This window comes from Syngnathoides biaculeatus, chromosome 23 (assembly GCF_019802595.1).
Source record: "Syngnathoides biaculeatus isolate LvHL_M chromosome 23, ASM1980259v1, whole genome shotgun sequence".
Taxonomy (NCBI): Eukaryota; Metazoa; Chordata; class Actinopteri; order Syngnathiformes; family Syngnathidae; genus Syngnathoides; species Syngnathoides biaculeatus.
In genome coordinates this window covers 8,071,993-8,086,703 of record NC_084662.1, presented here as the reverse complement: position 1 = coordinate 8,086,703, position 14,711 = coordinate 8,071,993, and the positions used below count along the sequence as shown (strand labels likewise).

The window sequence follows — 14,711 nt, the reverse complement described above, 5'->3', positions numbered from 1 at the left end:
GTGCAAGACATTTTTAGCATAAAATCGAAGTCAACGGGCATTCATTCCTAACATGGCGGCACGTCACGGTCCTTGTGAAGTGAGGCCTTCGAGCGATAAATAGAAAATCCCGAAAACATGCATGAACTCACCAAGCTGTTTCAATCAAATTTATGATGCAAAAATAAATAAATAAAATCCATCCATCCATCCAGCACCACTAATTATTTAAAAATACTGCATATATATATCAAACATGAAATAAAACAAAATACAAATAAATCTACAGTCAAATTAATCACGGAAGTATATAAATAATTTCAAAAATTCCATAAATATGCAACTAAAGTCTTAAAATACGTAAGACGAGAAGCTAATATCAAAATAAAATGTATTGTAGAAACATAAATGTAAATAAATCTAACTGTACTGTAAGGCTTGCATGAAGATGAATCTGATATACTATAAAAATTTGATATTAATTAATCAAAAATATATAATACCAAAATAAAAATTTAACACAGCACTGTGCAAGAACTAAAAACAAGTCAACTCCAAAAAAAATATGTAAATCAAGACAAAATCTAATGGAAAGAGTACATAGTCAAATCCATGAATGTAGAAATGAAATGTGAAATTTTTTTTTTTAATACAAATGAATATTGTGTTTGGAAAAAATAAAAAAGGAACACAAAACATGACTATAAACGAAAATAACAACAACATCAGCTAAATAATTGCGGCTGGTGTTCCGCTTGTAAGTGACATCATAAAAGTGGAGCGTCCCGTTTTATTGTCATCATGTTCCAAGGTTAGCACAACAACAACCCCATAAGGATAAGATGGCAGGTGTTGCCTTCAAGAGCAAAAAGTAGGTCAGCGGCGCATATTGTCACTTTCAAAATAGACTCACGCCCTTTCTGCGTTGTATTTCTGATGACATTTGAATGAGTCGCCTTGTCTTTGTGCGCTTACATCGGAACTCGAGCGCATTTGTGTCGAGTGGCGACAGGCGGACGCGCACCCGATCGAACGTCTCCCTCTCCGCCGGATAAACTTTTAGCGCGTTTCCATGTTTGCGGTCGACCGTTTTCAAGCGGCGTGAATACAAAATAATGACGGCGCAACTGGATCCTGGTGACGGCGTGTTTACGGCCTGCGCGGCCGACCTCCACCTGTTGTGTAACGCGACACTACACAGGCAGAACTATACAGCACGACTCAGGACATACACACATACATTTGGACCCGCTTGCATTTGACCTTCGTACATCTATCCCATCCATTTTCTTTGCCGCTTATCCTCACGAGGGTCACGGGAGTGCTGGAGCCTATCCCAGCTGTCAACGGGAACTGGACGCAGGGCACATCGAGACGCACAGCCGCGCTCACAATCACACCTAGGGGCAATTTAGAGTGTCCAATCAATGTTGCACGTTTCTGGGATGTGGGAGGAAACCAGAGTGCCCACCCGCCAGGGGGAGAACATGAGAACTCCACGTGGGCGACTTTTTTCACACGCTTTCAACCCTGTGGGTTATTTGTACATTTTTTTTCTCACGGCCGCAAGGGAGGACTCGAGCGGAAAAGGTGAGAGTGAGACCGGTGGAATATATGTGCCGAGGAAGTGACTTTTACCGGTCCGGCCCCGTAAGCGCTGCGCTAGCGTGTTACTGCCGTATGTCAGTGAATTTTACCGGGATGTTTTTATTTTTTAACCGGCCATGTTAGCGCGGCGGCGGTAGCGTTAGCCCATGCGGTGGTGCTAGCATTATCGTTAGCGCGGCGGGGCTAGCGTGAAACTCTTTGCGTTCCCTCTTTCTTTGTAAATATCTCGTGTTTCAATGCTGGTTCCAATGTGGGCACTTGCGGCTTTTACACAGCTGCGGCCTATGCATGTACCAAATGGTATTTCCTTTACAAATGTACTGGGTGAGGCTTAAAACCAGGTCACCGGGAATTACGGTATTTTGACATCTTAACCCTAGCTTGAAAGCCTCACTTGAAAATCAACTTCTCCAACTTAAAATCTACCCAAAACACGTCTTGAAATCCTCATTTGAAGCGATAAGCCTATTTTAACAAACAAGAATGCATTATTTCCTTGGTGGAAGTAAATCATCTGTCGTTATTTTCCCGGTGTTTGTGTTTTGCGCGTTGACCTTGAATACTGAGCATCTGGCCCAGCTTGAGCGCAGCCCCTCGCACTTTGCACAAAGTCCTCACGATGCGTTCGGCGTTGGCCTCCGACAAGAAGGGACTCGAGTCCAGCACGGCCTTTTTATTTTCTCCTGCGCAAAAACAAGGAAAAAAGGGAAAGAAAGATTTGAAACTCCGCCCCCCCCACCTCAGCTGCCATGTTTATTTACGCGTTAGCGGGTCATTGCGGGTGAGTAGCGTCACGGTGGGTTTAACACGAGCGGCCTGACTGGATTACAAACAAACGGGTGTGAGCGTACGTGCGATTAAGCGAACGGGAGGGAGCGTCTTGTTTATTTGGAGCGTGTAGTAGCTGCATGCGCCTGCCGGCCTGCCGGCCTGTTTTTCAAACAAGAACAGCCGCGGCTCGTTCTGCCGCTACATAGACATAAACAAACTTTCATAGCTTTCGTTTCCGTCTGAAATTAAAAGTGAAAAAAATCGTGCACGTTGTGTGTGTTACCTGTCGCGTCGTTATGTCTGATGGTCTTCTTGGCGACCTCCGCCAAGGCGCCGATACCCAAGCCGACCGCCAGACCTGGTGGAAAAACATGTTGACCGGCTCACGGCGGCGTCGAGTTACACGTGCTGACACGTACAGTACGAAAGTGTTGCCATCATCAATTTACACAAAATACATAAATAGCAGTCAACAACTGAAATACAACTAAAACAGCAATAAAATGCACAATACAACTACAAATAACCAAAGTTGCAAAACTAAGATTTCACAAAAGTGTAAATACTGTAATTTCCGGCCTGCAAGCCGCGACTTTTTTCACACGCTTTCAACCCTGCGGTTTATGCGGCGATGCAGCCAATTTGTGCGTCTTTTCTAACGGCCGCAAGGGGGCACTCCAGCGGAAAAGGTCAAATTGAGACCGGTGGAATACATGTGCCGAGGAAGTGACTTTTACCGGCCCTGTCAGCGCTGTGCTAGCGTGTTGCTGCTGTGTTACTGGCGTGTCTCAGTGATATTTACCGGTAACTTTTATTTTAACCGGCCTTGTTAGCGGTAGCGCTAGCGTGGTGTTAGCATTAGCGCTGCACTTGCGTTAGAGCTAGCGTTAAACTTTCTGTGTCCTGTCTTTCCGTGGGCACTTGGGGCTTTTAAACGGCTGCTGCGTATGCATGTACCAAATGGTATTTACTTTACAAATGTACTCGGTGAGGCTTGCAACCAGGTGCTCTCTTTAGGCCGGGAATTACGGTACACATTTTGAAAGAAGAAAATTAAGATATTAATAACAGCATACACATATGACATTTTCCAAACTACTACATTTACTTCAATCAAGGTGTACGGTAAAATTAAATCAATTTCATTTTCTCCTAACCGTTTTCAGCCGTCAATTGTGATTTTTAACTTGAAATTTTTTAAATTCAATCTTTAAAAATATATATTAAATATTTTTTTTCCTCAACACAAAATAATCTCGAGTTTAAATGGGATTAGCCTCGTATGACACCGATTTACGATTGCATTTATTAAACACGACAAGCAGTTTAAATACTGTTGGCCTTTTTTCATTTAAATTTTTTTAATTTAATTTCTTATGAGTTTGTCATTGTTGTCAGTGTCGCATTATTCGCCGCAGCGAGCCGTGATAACCTTGGGCCGAAAGGGTTAACAGCGACGGAAAACTTTGGGGGGGCCGTACAACTCATCCAAGGTTGCGCTCTGGGTTACATAACGGCGCGGTTACATCATCGGCGAGCAAATCTGCAAGGCAACAACGGCGGGAGGAGGAGGAAGAAAGAGAAGAAAAAGAAAAGAAGAAGAAGAGCTGACGGGGACGCCGTGTCAGCACACATTTCCTCGCAAACGCAACTAATGCGCCACAATGTGCCCGCTGTACTGTGCGGTTTACTTCAACTGCCACAACATCGTCATAAAACTGCATAAAGAGGAATATGTCAGAGTCGAATAAGGACGACTGTGTACAAAATACTTCCATGATTTTGTCCTTGCAGAGCGGTCAAAAGCCTCGCTCGTGTTTTGTCCTGGCTAAATTTGGCTCCGCCGTGGCCTCCGGTCTTGACTCGTGCGTTCTGCAGTTAAGTGCGCGTTGTTATCTCTCTCTCGCGCGCGACTTTTCCACCCGACGACACGTTCCAGGAAGGCGCTCACGTCTCGAGACTATTGTGCAAACGCCCGTCCGTATTCTGTTACACGGAAAGTCATTCATCAGATATGAAATCCATGCGCAGTGCAAGCTCCGCGTTTTTTTCCAGCTCGGAGCCTGACACAGCACGGGAGTGGTTCTAAATTAGCTGAGCCTTGATATTACTGTACGTACCAATACCATAATTTCTGGCCTATAAGCCGCGACATTTTTCACACGCTTTCAACCCGGCGATGTGGCTAATTTGTGCATTTTTTTTTAACGGTCGCAAGGGGGCACGCGAGCGGAAGAGGTAAAAATGCGACCGGCGGAATATATGTGCCGAGGAAATTACTTTTACCGGCCCTGTTAGCGCTGCGCTAGCGTGTTACTGCCGTGTCTCAGTGATTTTTACCAGTATGTTTTTTTTTTTTTTTTTAAACCAGCCCTGTTAGCACAGTGGTGCTAGCGTTAGCATTAGCGTTAGCATTAGTGCAGCGCCGCTACCGTATTTCTTTGTAAATATCTCGTATTTCAATTTCGGTTTCAATGTGGGCAGGTGCGGCTTTTACACGCCTGCGGCCAGTGTACGTACCAAATATTATTTAGTTTACAAATGTACTGGGTGAGGCTTGTAACCAGGTGCGCTCTGTAGGCAGGGAATTACGGTAATAATGATAATACGAACACAAACTCTTAGTATTGAGCGAAAGGACTTCATTTGAAATCATAACCGCAGCGTGAAAGCGTACTTTCAAATCCTAACCCCCGATTTTAAACCAGGCCTGAAACTAAAGAATTAAAGCTAACTTGGTCCAATTAAAGCTAAGCTAACGCTAGTGGTTCCTGTCGTCGCAGCAACAGGTTACGCCAGCATTTGCCGGTCTGCTTATTGGTCATTTTTGGATACGAGCGGCATTACCTCCGAAGTTGGCGAGTCTGCTCAGGCGCGTCACGGGCACTTTTCTCTCGCGGGCTCTCTCGCTCAGCTGAAAATAATAATAATATAATAAATAAATAAATATTAGACATATTCAAATAATGACAATCATAAAGAAAGGGGCTTAAGCGTTAAATGACACAAACTATAAAATATACTAAACAGAGGAATAATAGAAAAATAAATCAAAACTAAATGCAAATTTATAAATACTAAAAAACATAATTAAAAAGTTAACACAACAGCTAGAATAATAAATAAATAAAATATAATAATTATAATTAACAATATTAACATTCAAAAGATGACACGATGCGGCGACCCCGAACGGGACAAGCCGAAAGGAAAAGAAGAAGAATATTAACATTATATTATATATTTTTTATATTATTTTATATTAAAATTACTAATAATAAAGTATTAAAATAAGAAATAATGGGGAATACTAAATCATTAAAAAAATTTATGATAAAGAAATATCAAATTTTTAAGAAAAACAATACAAGGTAATTAAATAAAATACAAAATAGTAAATAAATTTAAAATAACTACTAATATTGAAAATAAGAATACAAAATGTTAAAAAATAAACAAAGACAAACTAAAGAATAATTACTAATATAAAACAAAATGGTAAAATTAAGCAAAAAAAAAATTGGTAAAATGAAAAATAAAACCAAATAAATAGTAAATAAACGATAAAACATGCCGAATAATAAATGACAAAAACAGAAAACTACACACACTAAATAAACTAAACAATTACTACAACAGTTCTACTAACACTAATACTAACAAGCATAGCAATAAACCAACGTCACCATCTGTTTGTGCGGCTTGACTTCGGGCCTCTTGCTCTGCCGGGCCTTCTCCAGGTCTTCGGCCGTCAGCCCGCCCACAGACGACGACGGCTCCTGGTGGTAGCCGCGCCAGGCGCAGGCCTCGAACCGCACGCCTCCGCCCGTCATCGGGCGCTGGCGGCGGGCGTCGGTGTGGTACCGCCTGCTGCTGAACTCCCGCGAAGGGTCCTTGTAGCCGGCGAACGGCGAGTTCTTCGTCCCGCCCGCCGCGCTCCGATTGGACGCGCCCGCGTCTACGTTGGCGCTCCCCTGGTGATTGGCCACAAAGTCGTCGTACTCTCTGAACTCGGACGTGGAAAACTCGTCTTGAGGAAACTCGGACTCGGGGGAGCCCTGTTGCTGACTCAGCTCCTTTTTGGGAAAAATTCCGACTCGCTGAAAGACTTCATTTTTCGAGTATGAGAAAAAGCTCTTACCTGTGCTTTCGTCACCACCATGGCGATGCCTTGCTCGGCGGCCGATTGGAAGTTCTGGACAGCGGCGCTGACGCCGGGAAGGCCTCCTATAAACACAAAATATTTACATTTCTTTCAGGCCATTGCTAAATTAAATGTAAGCAGCAAGTACTAATCGTCATTTTTAAATGCAACTCAAGAGGTCACCTTTACGTAAGGTAACCATTAGAAGTGGTCTCAATCCAAATATACTCAAAAAAGTATGAACGCATTTCACGGAAAAATGCTTTTCAAGAAATCAATTGACAACGTTTTTGATCATGAATAAAATCTGAAAGCATTTTTTTTAAACACCGATTTCAACAAAACTTTGGCTTACAGTATGTAACGTTACTCACGATCCTATCGTTGGCATTCCTGTCAAATGTGTACTAAATTGTGCACATTGATTGGCATTCTCTTATTAAATGCTATTAGCGAGTAAGGCAACATTATCTTTTGGCTGATGTAGCGTTTTCAGCAACAATTAAGGCTAATTTTACAACCATCAGCGGTCCCATCGCACGCATTTTGTTGAATCGAAAACGTCGGCTACTGTTCACCAACAATGAAATGCTAATGTTAGCGCTGTTAGAAACCACATTGAGATCCATTTTGGATGACGCTTCACTTATGTAGCGTTATTAGCACAAAAGATATTCCAACAATGAAATGCTGATGTTAGCGCTGCTAGCAACTACATTGAGATCCATTTTGGATGACATTTCACTTATGTAGCATTGTTAGCACAAAAAGATATTCCAACAAGGAAAAGCTAATGTTAGCACTGTTAGCAACTACACTGAGATACATTTTGGATGACATTTCACTTACGTAGCCTTACGATCACAAAAAGCTATTCCAACAATGAAATGCTAATGTTAGCACTGTTAGCAACTACACTGAGATACATTTTGGATGACATTTCACTTACGCAGCGTTACTAGTACAAATAGCTGTTCCAACAATGAAATGCTAACTTTAGCGCTGTTAGCAACTACACTGACATCCGTTTTGGACGACATTTCGCTTACGTAGCGTTACTAGCACAAAAAGCTAAGCTATTGTCATGGGTCCTGTCACAAAAGAATGTTCAAAGGACCACCTTTTGGGATACATTTGGGAAGAAAACTTAGCAACTTTGACACAACAACTAAAGCAGCACCCTGTTACTCCATATTGCGTCAAAAGGGTCCACTCACCCGTCCCGCCGCGTAGGCCGCTGCCGTGGGTCTCTACCACGGCCTTGCTCAGCTTAGCCAAGCCTCGCATCAGCATCATCATGTCGCCCGCCATGACGCACCTGCTACATTAAAAAAAAAAAAAAAAAAAACACAGAGTTTGGATTAAAAGGAGACGTTCAGAGGAAGAAACAACAGCAAACGTATTTGTGCTCTCTAGCTTCTGCCTCACCGGGTTACCACTTCACTGCTTAAAATACTCCCCGACGGTAAACTCACACATCGGACAAGAGGCGGAAGGAATGCTGTTGAAAGTCGGACGGCCACATTGTTGTGCCGATCGCGAATGGACTTCTAAACATAGCTCACGGTTCCCCCCCCTGCGATGTTCTAAATAGCAGCGCTCAGCGGTCAGGGACTTCTCCGTTACCCACAACAACAGAAGTACTGACGGGCAATATTTGGTACTTGAAAGTGTATTTAATCCACCCTCAGCAGTCTATGGTCTTCATTTTGTGGCGTCTCTCTTGGCAACACCGCTACCAGTACGGGTATGTGGGTGTTTTTATTTTTGCAACATCAATCTGCCCAGGGCCTTTGGAATCTGTAGCTTTGGCCTGGGAATCTTAAACTATATTAACAATGGCACGTTGCACACTGACCCGACCCGATTTCAAAGTCGCAGGGCCTACTCGATAAAAATACAATTGTGCCTTGAGATACAAAACTCAAAACACTTGACTCTCAAAATCATCTTTTCCCATTGAAATGAATGGAAATTACGTTAATCTGTTCCAGCCTACTTTATTGTATTTCCTTTCCTTCTTCGTTCGGCTTGTCCCTTTCGGGGTCGCCACAGCGTGTCATCTCAGATGAACGCACATATGTTTGGCACAATTTTTACGCCGGATGCCCTTCCTGACGCAACCCTTCTCAGGGAGTGGAGGCCCCAGTGGGATAGGAACCCACAACCCCTGGTTTACCAAACCAGTGCTCTAACCACACAATTAATGACTTCACTAAAATCATTGACCTCCAGAAGTTGCGCCCATGGATATGTTTTTCTAAGGAAATACTGATTTTATAGGGGAAATATGGATGTGGCAGTGACAACTAAAAATCAATTTAATAAATAAGCATAAAATAGGACAACCTAGCCTCATTCTCAAATGCACTTTTTATTGTTCTTGTGTGAATAAAAAAAATAAAGGCAGGGATATTTTTGTATTTCTTTTTCTTCCATGTCTTCAATGTGAGGACTACCTAACTTCAAGCCTCTACGTGACAAAAGTCTCGATTTAAGTTTGCAGATTCTGGTAAATACAGTTGCTTTCATCAACAGACTTAATGATGAACAAATAAAAATCTCCAGGTAAGGTATGCGACAAATTCTCGATGATACTACTAAAAAGTAAGGTTCTTTCGGCTTGTCGAGTTAGGGGTCACCCACAGCGTAATATCTCAGATCAACGGTCATATTTGTTTGGCACAGTTTTTAATCCCGGATGCCCTTTCTGTCGCAACCCCCTTGAGATACAAAACTCAAAACACTTGACTCTCAAAATCATCTTTTCCCATTGAAATCAATGGAAATGACAATAATCTGTTCCAGCCTACTTTATAGTATTTAATGTGTGATTTTTTTTTAAATTATTGTTGTTATTATTATTACTAGGAAATATGTTTCAACTGTTTATTTATATTCAGCTGGAAATGCTGGACCGATGGAGACGTTATGATGTCTTTTGGACACACCTAAACCACCGGCGCCACCTACATTCCTTTTGCCACACCGTGTGTGTGTGTGTTTGTTACAGGTGTGACAACATGCTGAAACATGGCTCTTGCCGAGATTCTCAAGTATACACACTCACATACATGTGCACACACACAACACACACACACGTGCAAAGACATAAGTGCACATGAAAACAAGCACACACTTGTGGGGACACAGAAAACACACACACATACGCTGAGACATACACACCCACACACAGAAACACAAACAACAGACACTCATGCAGAGACATAAATGTGGACTCAGAGACACACACACACGCGCACAATTTTTTTAAATGTACGGTACTGGTACCAACTTGTTATTGCGCAACAGCAAAAGATTGCAAAGCAACAAGTTAGAAAACACGCTGTCGCTGTGGCCACGAGCGTCGAATTGTGGGGGGGACAAATGGGAAGATTTTAACAAGGAGCCGAGCATTGTGGTCTAGGTTTTAGGAAGCCCCGGTGTTTTAAAAGTCCTTCAGCCTGCCTGTGGGCAAATAACTTTCAGGCGAACGAAGCCATCCACCCCCGCCGACCCACCGACCCACCGACGAATGATTTTCAATCAGGACCCTGACCGCAAACCCCCGCTCACCAACCCGCCCCTGTTGACGAAAGTTCTTCTGGGCGGGAGACCTTCGCGGGTCTGATGTATGACGGCCCAGATTCCGGCACGATGCCCTTGTTTTGTTGTCACGGCAGCGTAATTTCACGCTACACGCTAAATGCAACGGCGGTCTGTCAAAATGAAGGACGAGGGGGGGGTCACTTAAGCGCCCGCATGCGCTACCGCCTCGTGATCGAAACAACAAAGCGGCACTGCAACTCTTCATTGTTTACATTTGTAACATCGCCATGTGTGTCAAAGGCCAATCAAAAGTAGCCACCCTCTCTCATCTCCCATTGGAGGCCGTCTAAAAAAAAAGTGGCTTCTCATTGGTCCGTCGAGTAGGCTAACCAGGAAGTACAGTGCTGTAATTTCCGGCCTACAGAGCGCACCTGATTCGAAGCCTCACCCAGCACATTTGTAAAGGAAATACCAATTGGTACATACATAAGCCGCACCCGTGTAAAAGCCGCACGTGCCCACATTGAAACTCACAATGAAGCACGAGTTATTTACAAAGAAAGAGTTTACAAAGTTTTAATACCTTAGCTTAACTTAACAAAGCAACAACATGGTAGCATGAACAGGGCTGGTAAGAAAAAGAACATACCAGTAAAAAAAAAAAAAAAATGTTGCGGCAACTACACAGTAGCACAGCACTAACAGAGCTGGTAAAAAAAAAAAAAAAAACATACCTAAATCACTGAGAGGCGGCAGTAACACAGCAACAACACGCTAGCATGACTCTAATGCTAGCTCGGCGCTAACAGGGCCGGTTAAAAAATATATATATCGGCAAAAGTCACTGAGACCTAGCAGTAGAACAGCAACAACATGCTAGCACGGTGCTAACGCTAGCGCAGCAGGGCTAATAGGGTTGGTTAAAAAAAATAAAATAAATATACCGGTAAAAGTCACTTCCTCTGCACATATATTACACCAGTCTCACTCTTATCTTTTCCGCTCAAGCGCCCCCTTGCGGCTGTTAGAAAAAATGCACAAATTTGCCGCAGGGTTGAAAACGTGTGAAAAAAGTCGCGGTTGTAAGCTGGAATTTACAGTAGCTTACTTTTCACGGCGTCAAATTATCCAACTAGTTGTTCATATAGATGAAATAATACTGTACAATGCTGCACTCATTATTTTAGTTTTTACTTCAAGGTCATCTGTGTGTCATGTCATGTTATTGTCCAAGCCACTTATCCTCACAAGGGTTGCAGGAAAGCCGGAGCCTATCCCAGCTAACTTCGGGCAAAAGGCGGACTCCACTCTGAACCGGTCGCCAGTCAGTCGCAGGGCGAATATCGACACCATCACTGAGCGGGAATCGATCCCACGGTCCCCACACCAAAGTCGGGCATGTGTACCACTACACCATGTGACTCAAGGTCACGTAAACATACCCAAAAGTCGCTGATTAGTGCTGAGATTTTGCTCCACGGCTCCCCCTAGAATTGAGAAGTGCGATTCACCTTCGCTACCGTTTTAGAAAATTCGCCCACCAACACAATTTCACTCCCCAACAAAGAAGAAGAAGAAGAAGAAATTTAAAAAAAAAAAAAAAACACCGCCCCAATGAGGAACTACAGTTGCAAAACTTCGACCAACTTCCCGTCATAAACACACAAAATAGTACAGTGAATCCAGTTCGTGTGCGTGTATGTAACAAAAACATAGGCGAGCCTCAGCTGCTCTCTGGTCTGGACTCTTCGGTGCCGCGAACCCTTCACACACGTATACATAGTTGGGTCACGGCAATAAAAATAGAACCGTCCACACGTGCGGACGTATTGGCCGGGAAGTGTTCGTCACGTCCTAAATGAAGGGATGGCTCAATCCAAACTGTAGTAAACAACAAATTTTCCACGCCGCTTATCCTCACAAGGGTGCGCCGGCGCCTATCCCAGCTCACTTCGCAAACATAGTTTTCTGATAAATGATAAAAGTGCACGTGCAGCTAGCGGGGGGAGGCCACGAAAGGAGGACTGTGCAGTTTCTTTTGTGTTCCGATTAATAAAACGCTCAAAAATGGAGCTGCTGAAAGCCACGACTCACGTCCAGACGCTCACACGGGTTGAACGGGCCGAGCTGACTGCGGCGGCTGATGTCACTCACGAGGCCACGCCCCTGAAAGGTACACAGTCGACACAAATATTATAGTCCGTATGACAGTAATTACACTTTAGAAAATGTATCTTTTTGTACAATTCAGTGCTAATTTACTTCATTGAAATCATGTAACAAAAATGTTGTTTTTTTATGAGGGGGTGGAACAATTAAGGACATTTTAATTCAATACAATGAGGAAAATTAATTTGATAACTTGTCCAACGAGTCACACTCTTTGGATGTTTCCTGTTACATTTCAGTTTTGTTTCCTTTATTGCTGAGCTAATGTTGCTAGGCTAACAATGAAAATTCAGACCAATGCGTAGTATTACTATTACGTGTTTTCTGATGCAAAAACTGAAAAAAAGTTACATTTAATTAAATTATTTAAAAAATAATAACTCGTTTACAATAAAAAAAAAATCGGTTGACTGTACTGTATATTGTAATAAACTATAACTGTATAGGATTATTGTTTATAGACAATTTACTGCATGGTTGTTGTTGAGGCAGAATGGAGATATCAGTGCAGTTAAAACAACAATAAATCATAAGATGTATCAAACAATAGCACGTCAGCTGCTAGTGGATCCCGGTCTTATGATTTTTTTTTTAAAATAGGTCATAAAACAAAGTTACAGGACACAAAAGAGTGTATATAACTTTAAAGTGTGTGTTGCCATTTTAAAAGGCAATAGGGATTGTATTACACTTTTATTGATGTTTTATTGATGTGTGTGTTCTGTTTATTGCAGATAAAAATCTATTTGCGAACTTAGTAAGGCGCAAGTAGTTAATTCAAAGTATTAAATGTGTCGAGTTCACTTTAAAGTCTGTGTGACCATTTTTAAAATGGCCGCTTATTGCAAATTAACCATATTCATGAACCTTGTAAGCTGTGACCCCGTAAAAATTTGAAACTTTACATGTTGCTATTTTAAAATTCTATCCGAATTTGACAACAATACTGAAACTTAGTGCGATGGCGTTTTTTTTTTTTTTTTTGGGGGGGGGGCAACAATATGAATTCTACATGTAACAGGACGAAAAGGTTCCACATCCAAAATAAACATGACGTCAATTTAAGTGCGTGTAAATCATACTCAGCAAATTATTATGACATACATAGGAAAAGTGTGAAATGTGGCTTTAAGTTTAATCTGCAGCCATTTTGGGGGTTTAAAGGCAATAAACACTTTACAACTTTATTAACAAGACACGAGCTAAAATGACTGCTTTTCAAAACAAATTACGTCACTTTAAGTGCACATAAATCTTTTTTAAAATTTATTGCGACATATGTAGCAAAAAATGAAATGATTCTGGAGAGCTCCCTTTTAAAAATAATAATAAGGAGCAAACAACTTTATTGACAAAAAGTTTTAGTCAGACAGCAAACAAATATGACGTCACTTTCATTCGCCAACCCAGGCCACTCATCGCACACAAATCCCATTTATGAATTAAAAAAAAAAAATAAATAATCACTTTAAAGTGATTAAAGGGGTTAAATTCCACTCTGTATAAACTCGCTGCGCCACGTTGTTTGTTGACGTTAGCTCGCTAGCGCAGATCGAAGTCACTTCGGTGCGGACAAATTTGTGGTTTGCAAGAAACACGTTCACAATTTTTTTTTTTGCATCGGTCGGAATCGCGGGGGATTAAAAACGTTCCATAATGCGTGCTAATCTGCTCTCACTCACCAGCAAACGTCCTTCGTCTTGCGACTCCCGGCGACGATTAACTCTTAAAATTGTGAACACGGAGGAGAAACGTTCGTGTTTTGGGGAGCGTTTGCGGGCCGCGTGGGTTTCGCCTCGCGTCTCTGCGCCATGAGGTCAAAGCTCCTGATTTACCGAACTCTACCGCAACCCGCTTGACGTTCACGTCCGACCCACGCGTGGACACGCACGCCCCCTCGGGGGGGCCCCTGGCGGACGATCACGTCCGAATCGGCGTGAACTGGTTCGACCGATTTTTGAGGGCAGGGGGCGCTGTTTTCCACTTTTCTGGCACTTTGGCAAGGTCACCCCGCCCCTTTCGCGCGCCATTGGATGTTCCCGAGGCGGAGGGCCCAGCGAGGTCCCCCATTGGTCCGTCGCGCAAATAAACACGGAAGTGGCTCGACAAGTTTTTTTCCCCCCACATGGCCTTATTATCAAAACAGTACGTAATCGTTTTTTAATTTGTATACCAAATATATTTCATACATTTGGGGTTGGAATCCGTCAGATCCATATGATTGTGGATTACATTATTTGTAATTTTTATTGAACCATTAGATTGAAAGTGAGAAGTATTTGACCTTCTAACATTATTTCTCCAAAATACAAAATTATAAGAAATAACCAAAAAGTGCAATTCGGTGGGGGCAGGCGACGTAAGTGTGACAGATTTATTCTGTTTCATTTAATTTTTTTTTATTTGTTCTCTATTCAGCAGTTACCATCTTAGCTGAGTGTAGGTTCACCAAATCCCACTAGTTATAATTCATTTTATTTATTTTTTTGGG

General features: G+C 42.4%; 1 protein-coding gene across 5 annotated transcripts in view; it reads right to left on the bottom strand.

Moving 5' to 3' along the window:
• The window catches only part of coq8aa (coenzyme Q8A, genome duplicate a), a 25,036-nt gene extending 10,325 nt beyond the window's left edge, over nt 1-14,711 (bottom strand). For 2 of the 5 annotated variants that reach the window (XR_009793874.1, XM_061812921.1), the window contains exons 1-8: nt 13,903-14,711; nt 12,146-12,217; nt 7,720-7,823; nt 6,500-6,585; nt 6,045-6,434; nt 5,206-5,272; nt 2,642-2,716; nt 2,142-2,270 (exon numbers count right to left, since the gene is read on the bottom strand). Coding sequence is in view for 4 of the 5 variants with exons in the window: in XM_061812921.1 (XP_061668905.1) it covers nt 2,142-2,270; nt 2,642-2,716; nt 5,206-5,272; nt 6,045-6,434; nt 6,500-6,585; nt 7,720-7,813 (841 nt within the window). In the remaining variant the exon portion in view is untranslated. Of the gene's footprint in view, nt 1-2,141; nt 2,271-2,641; nt 2,717-5,205; nt 5,273-6,044; nt 6,435-6,499; nt 6,586-7,719; nt 7,824-7,930; nt 7,949-12,145; nt 12,218-13,902 lie in introns of those variants that run through there. The other 3 variants (XM_061812922.1, XM_061812923.1, XM_061812924.1) reach the window with 3 other exon arrangements.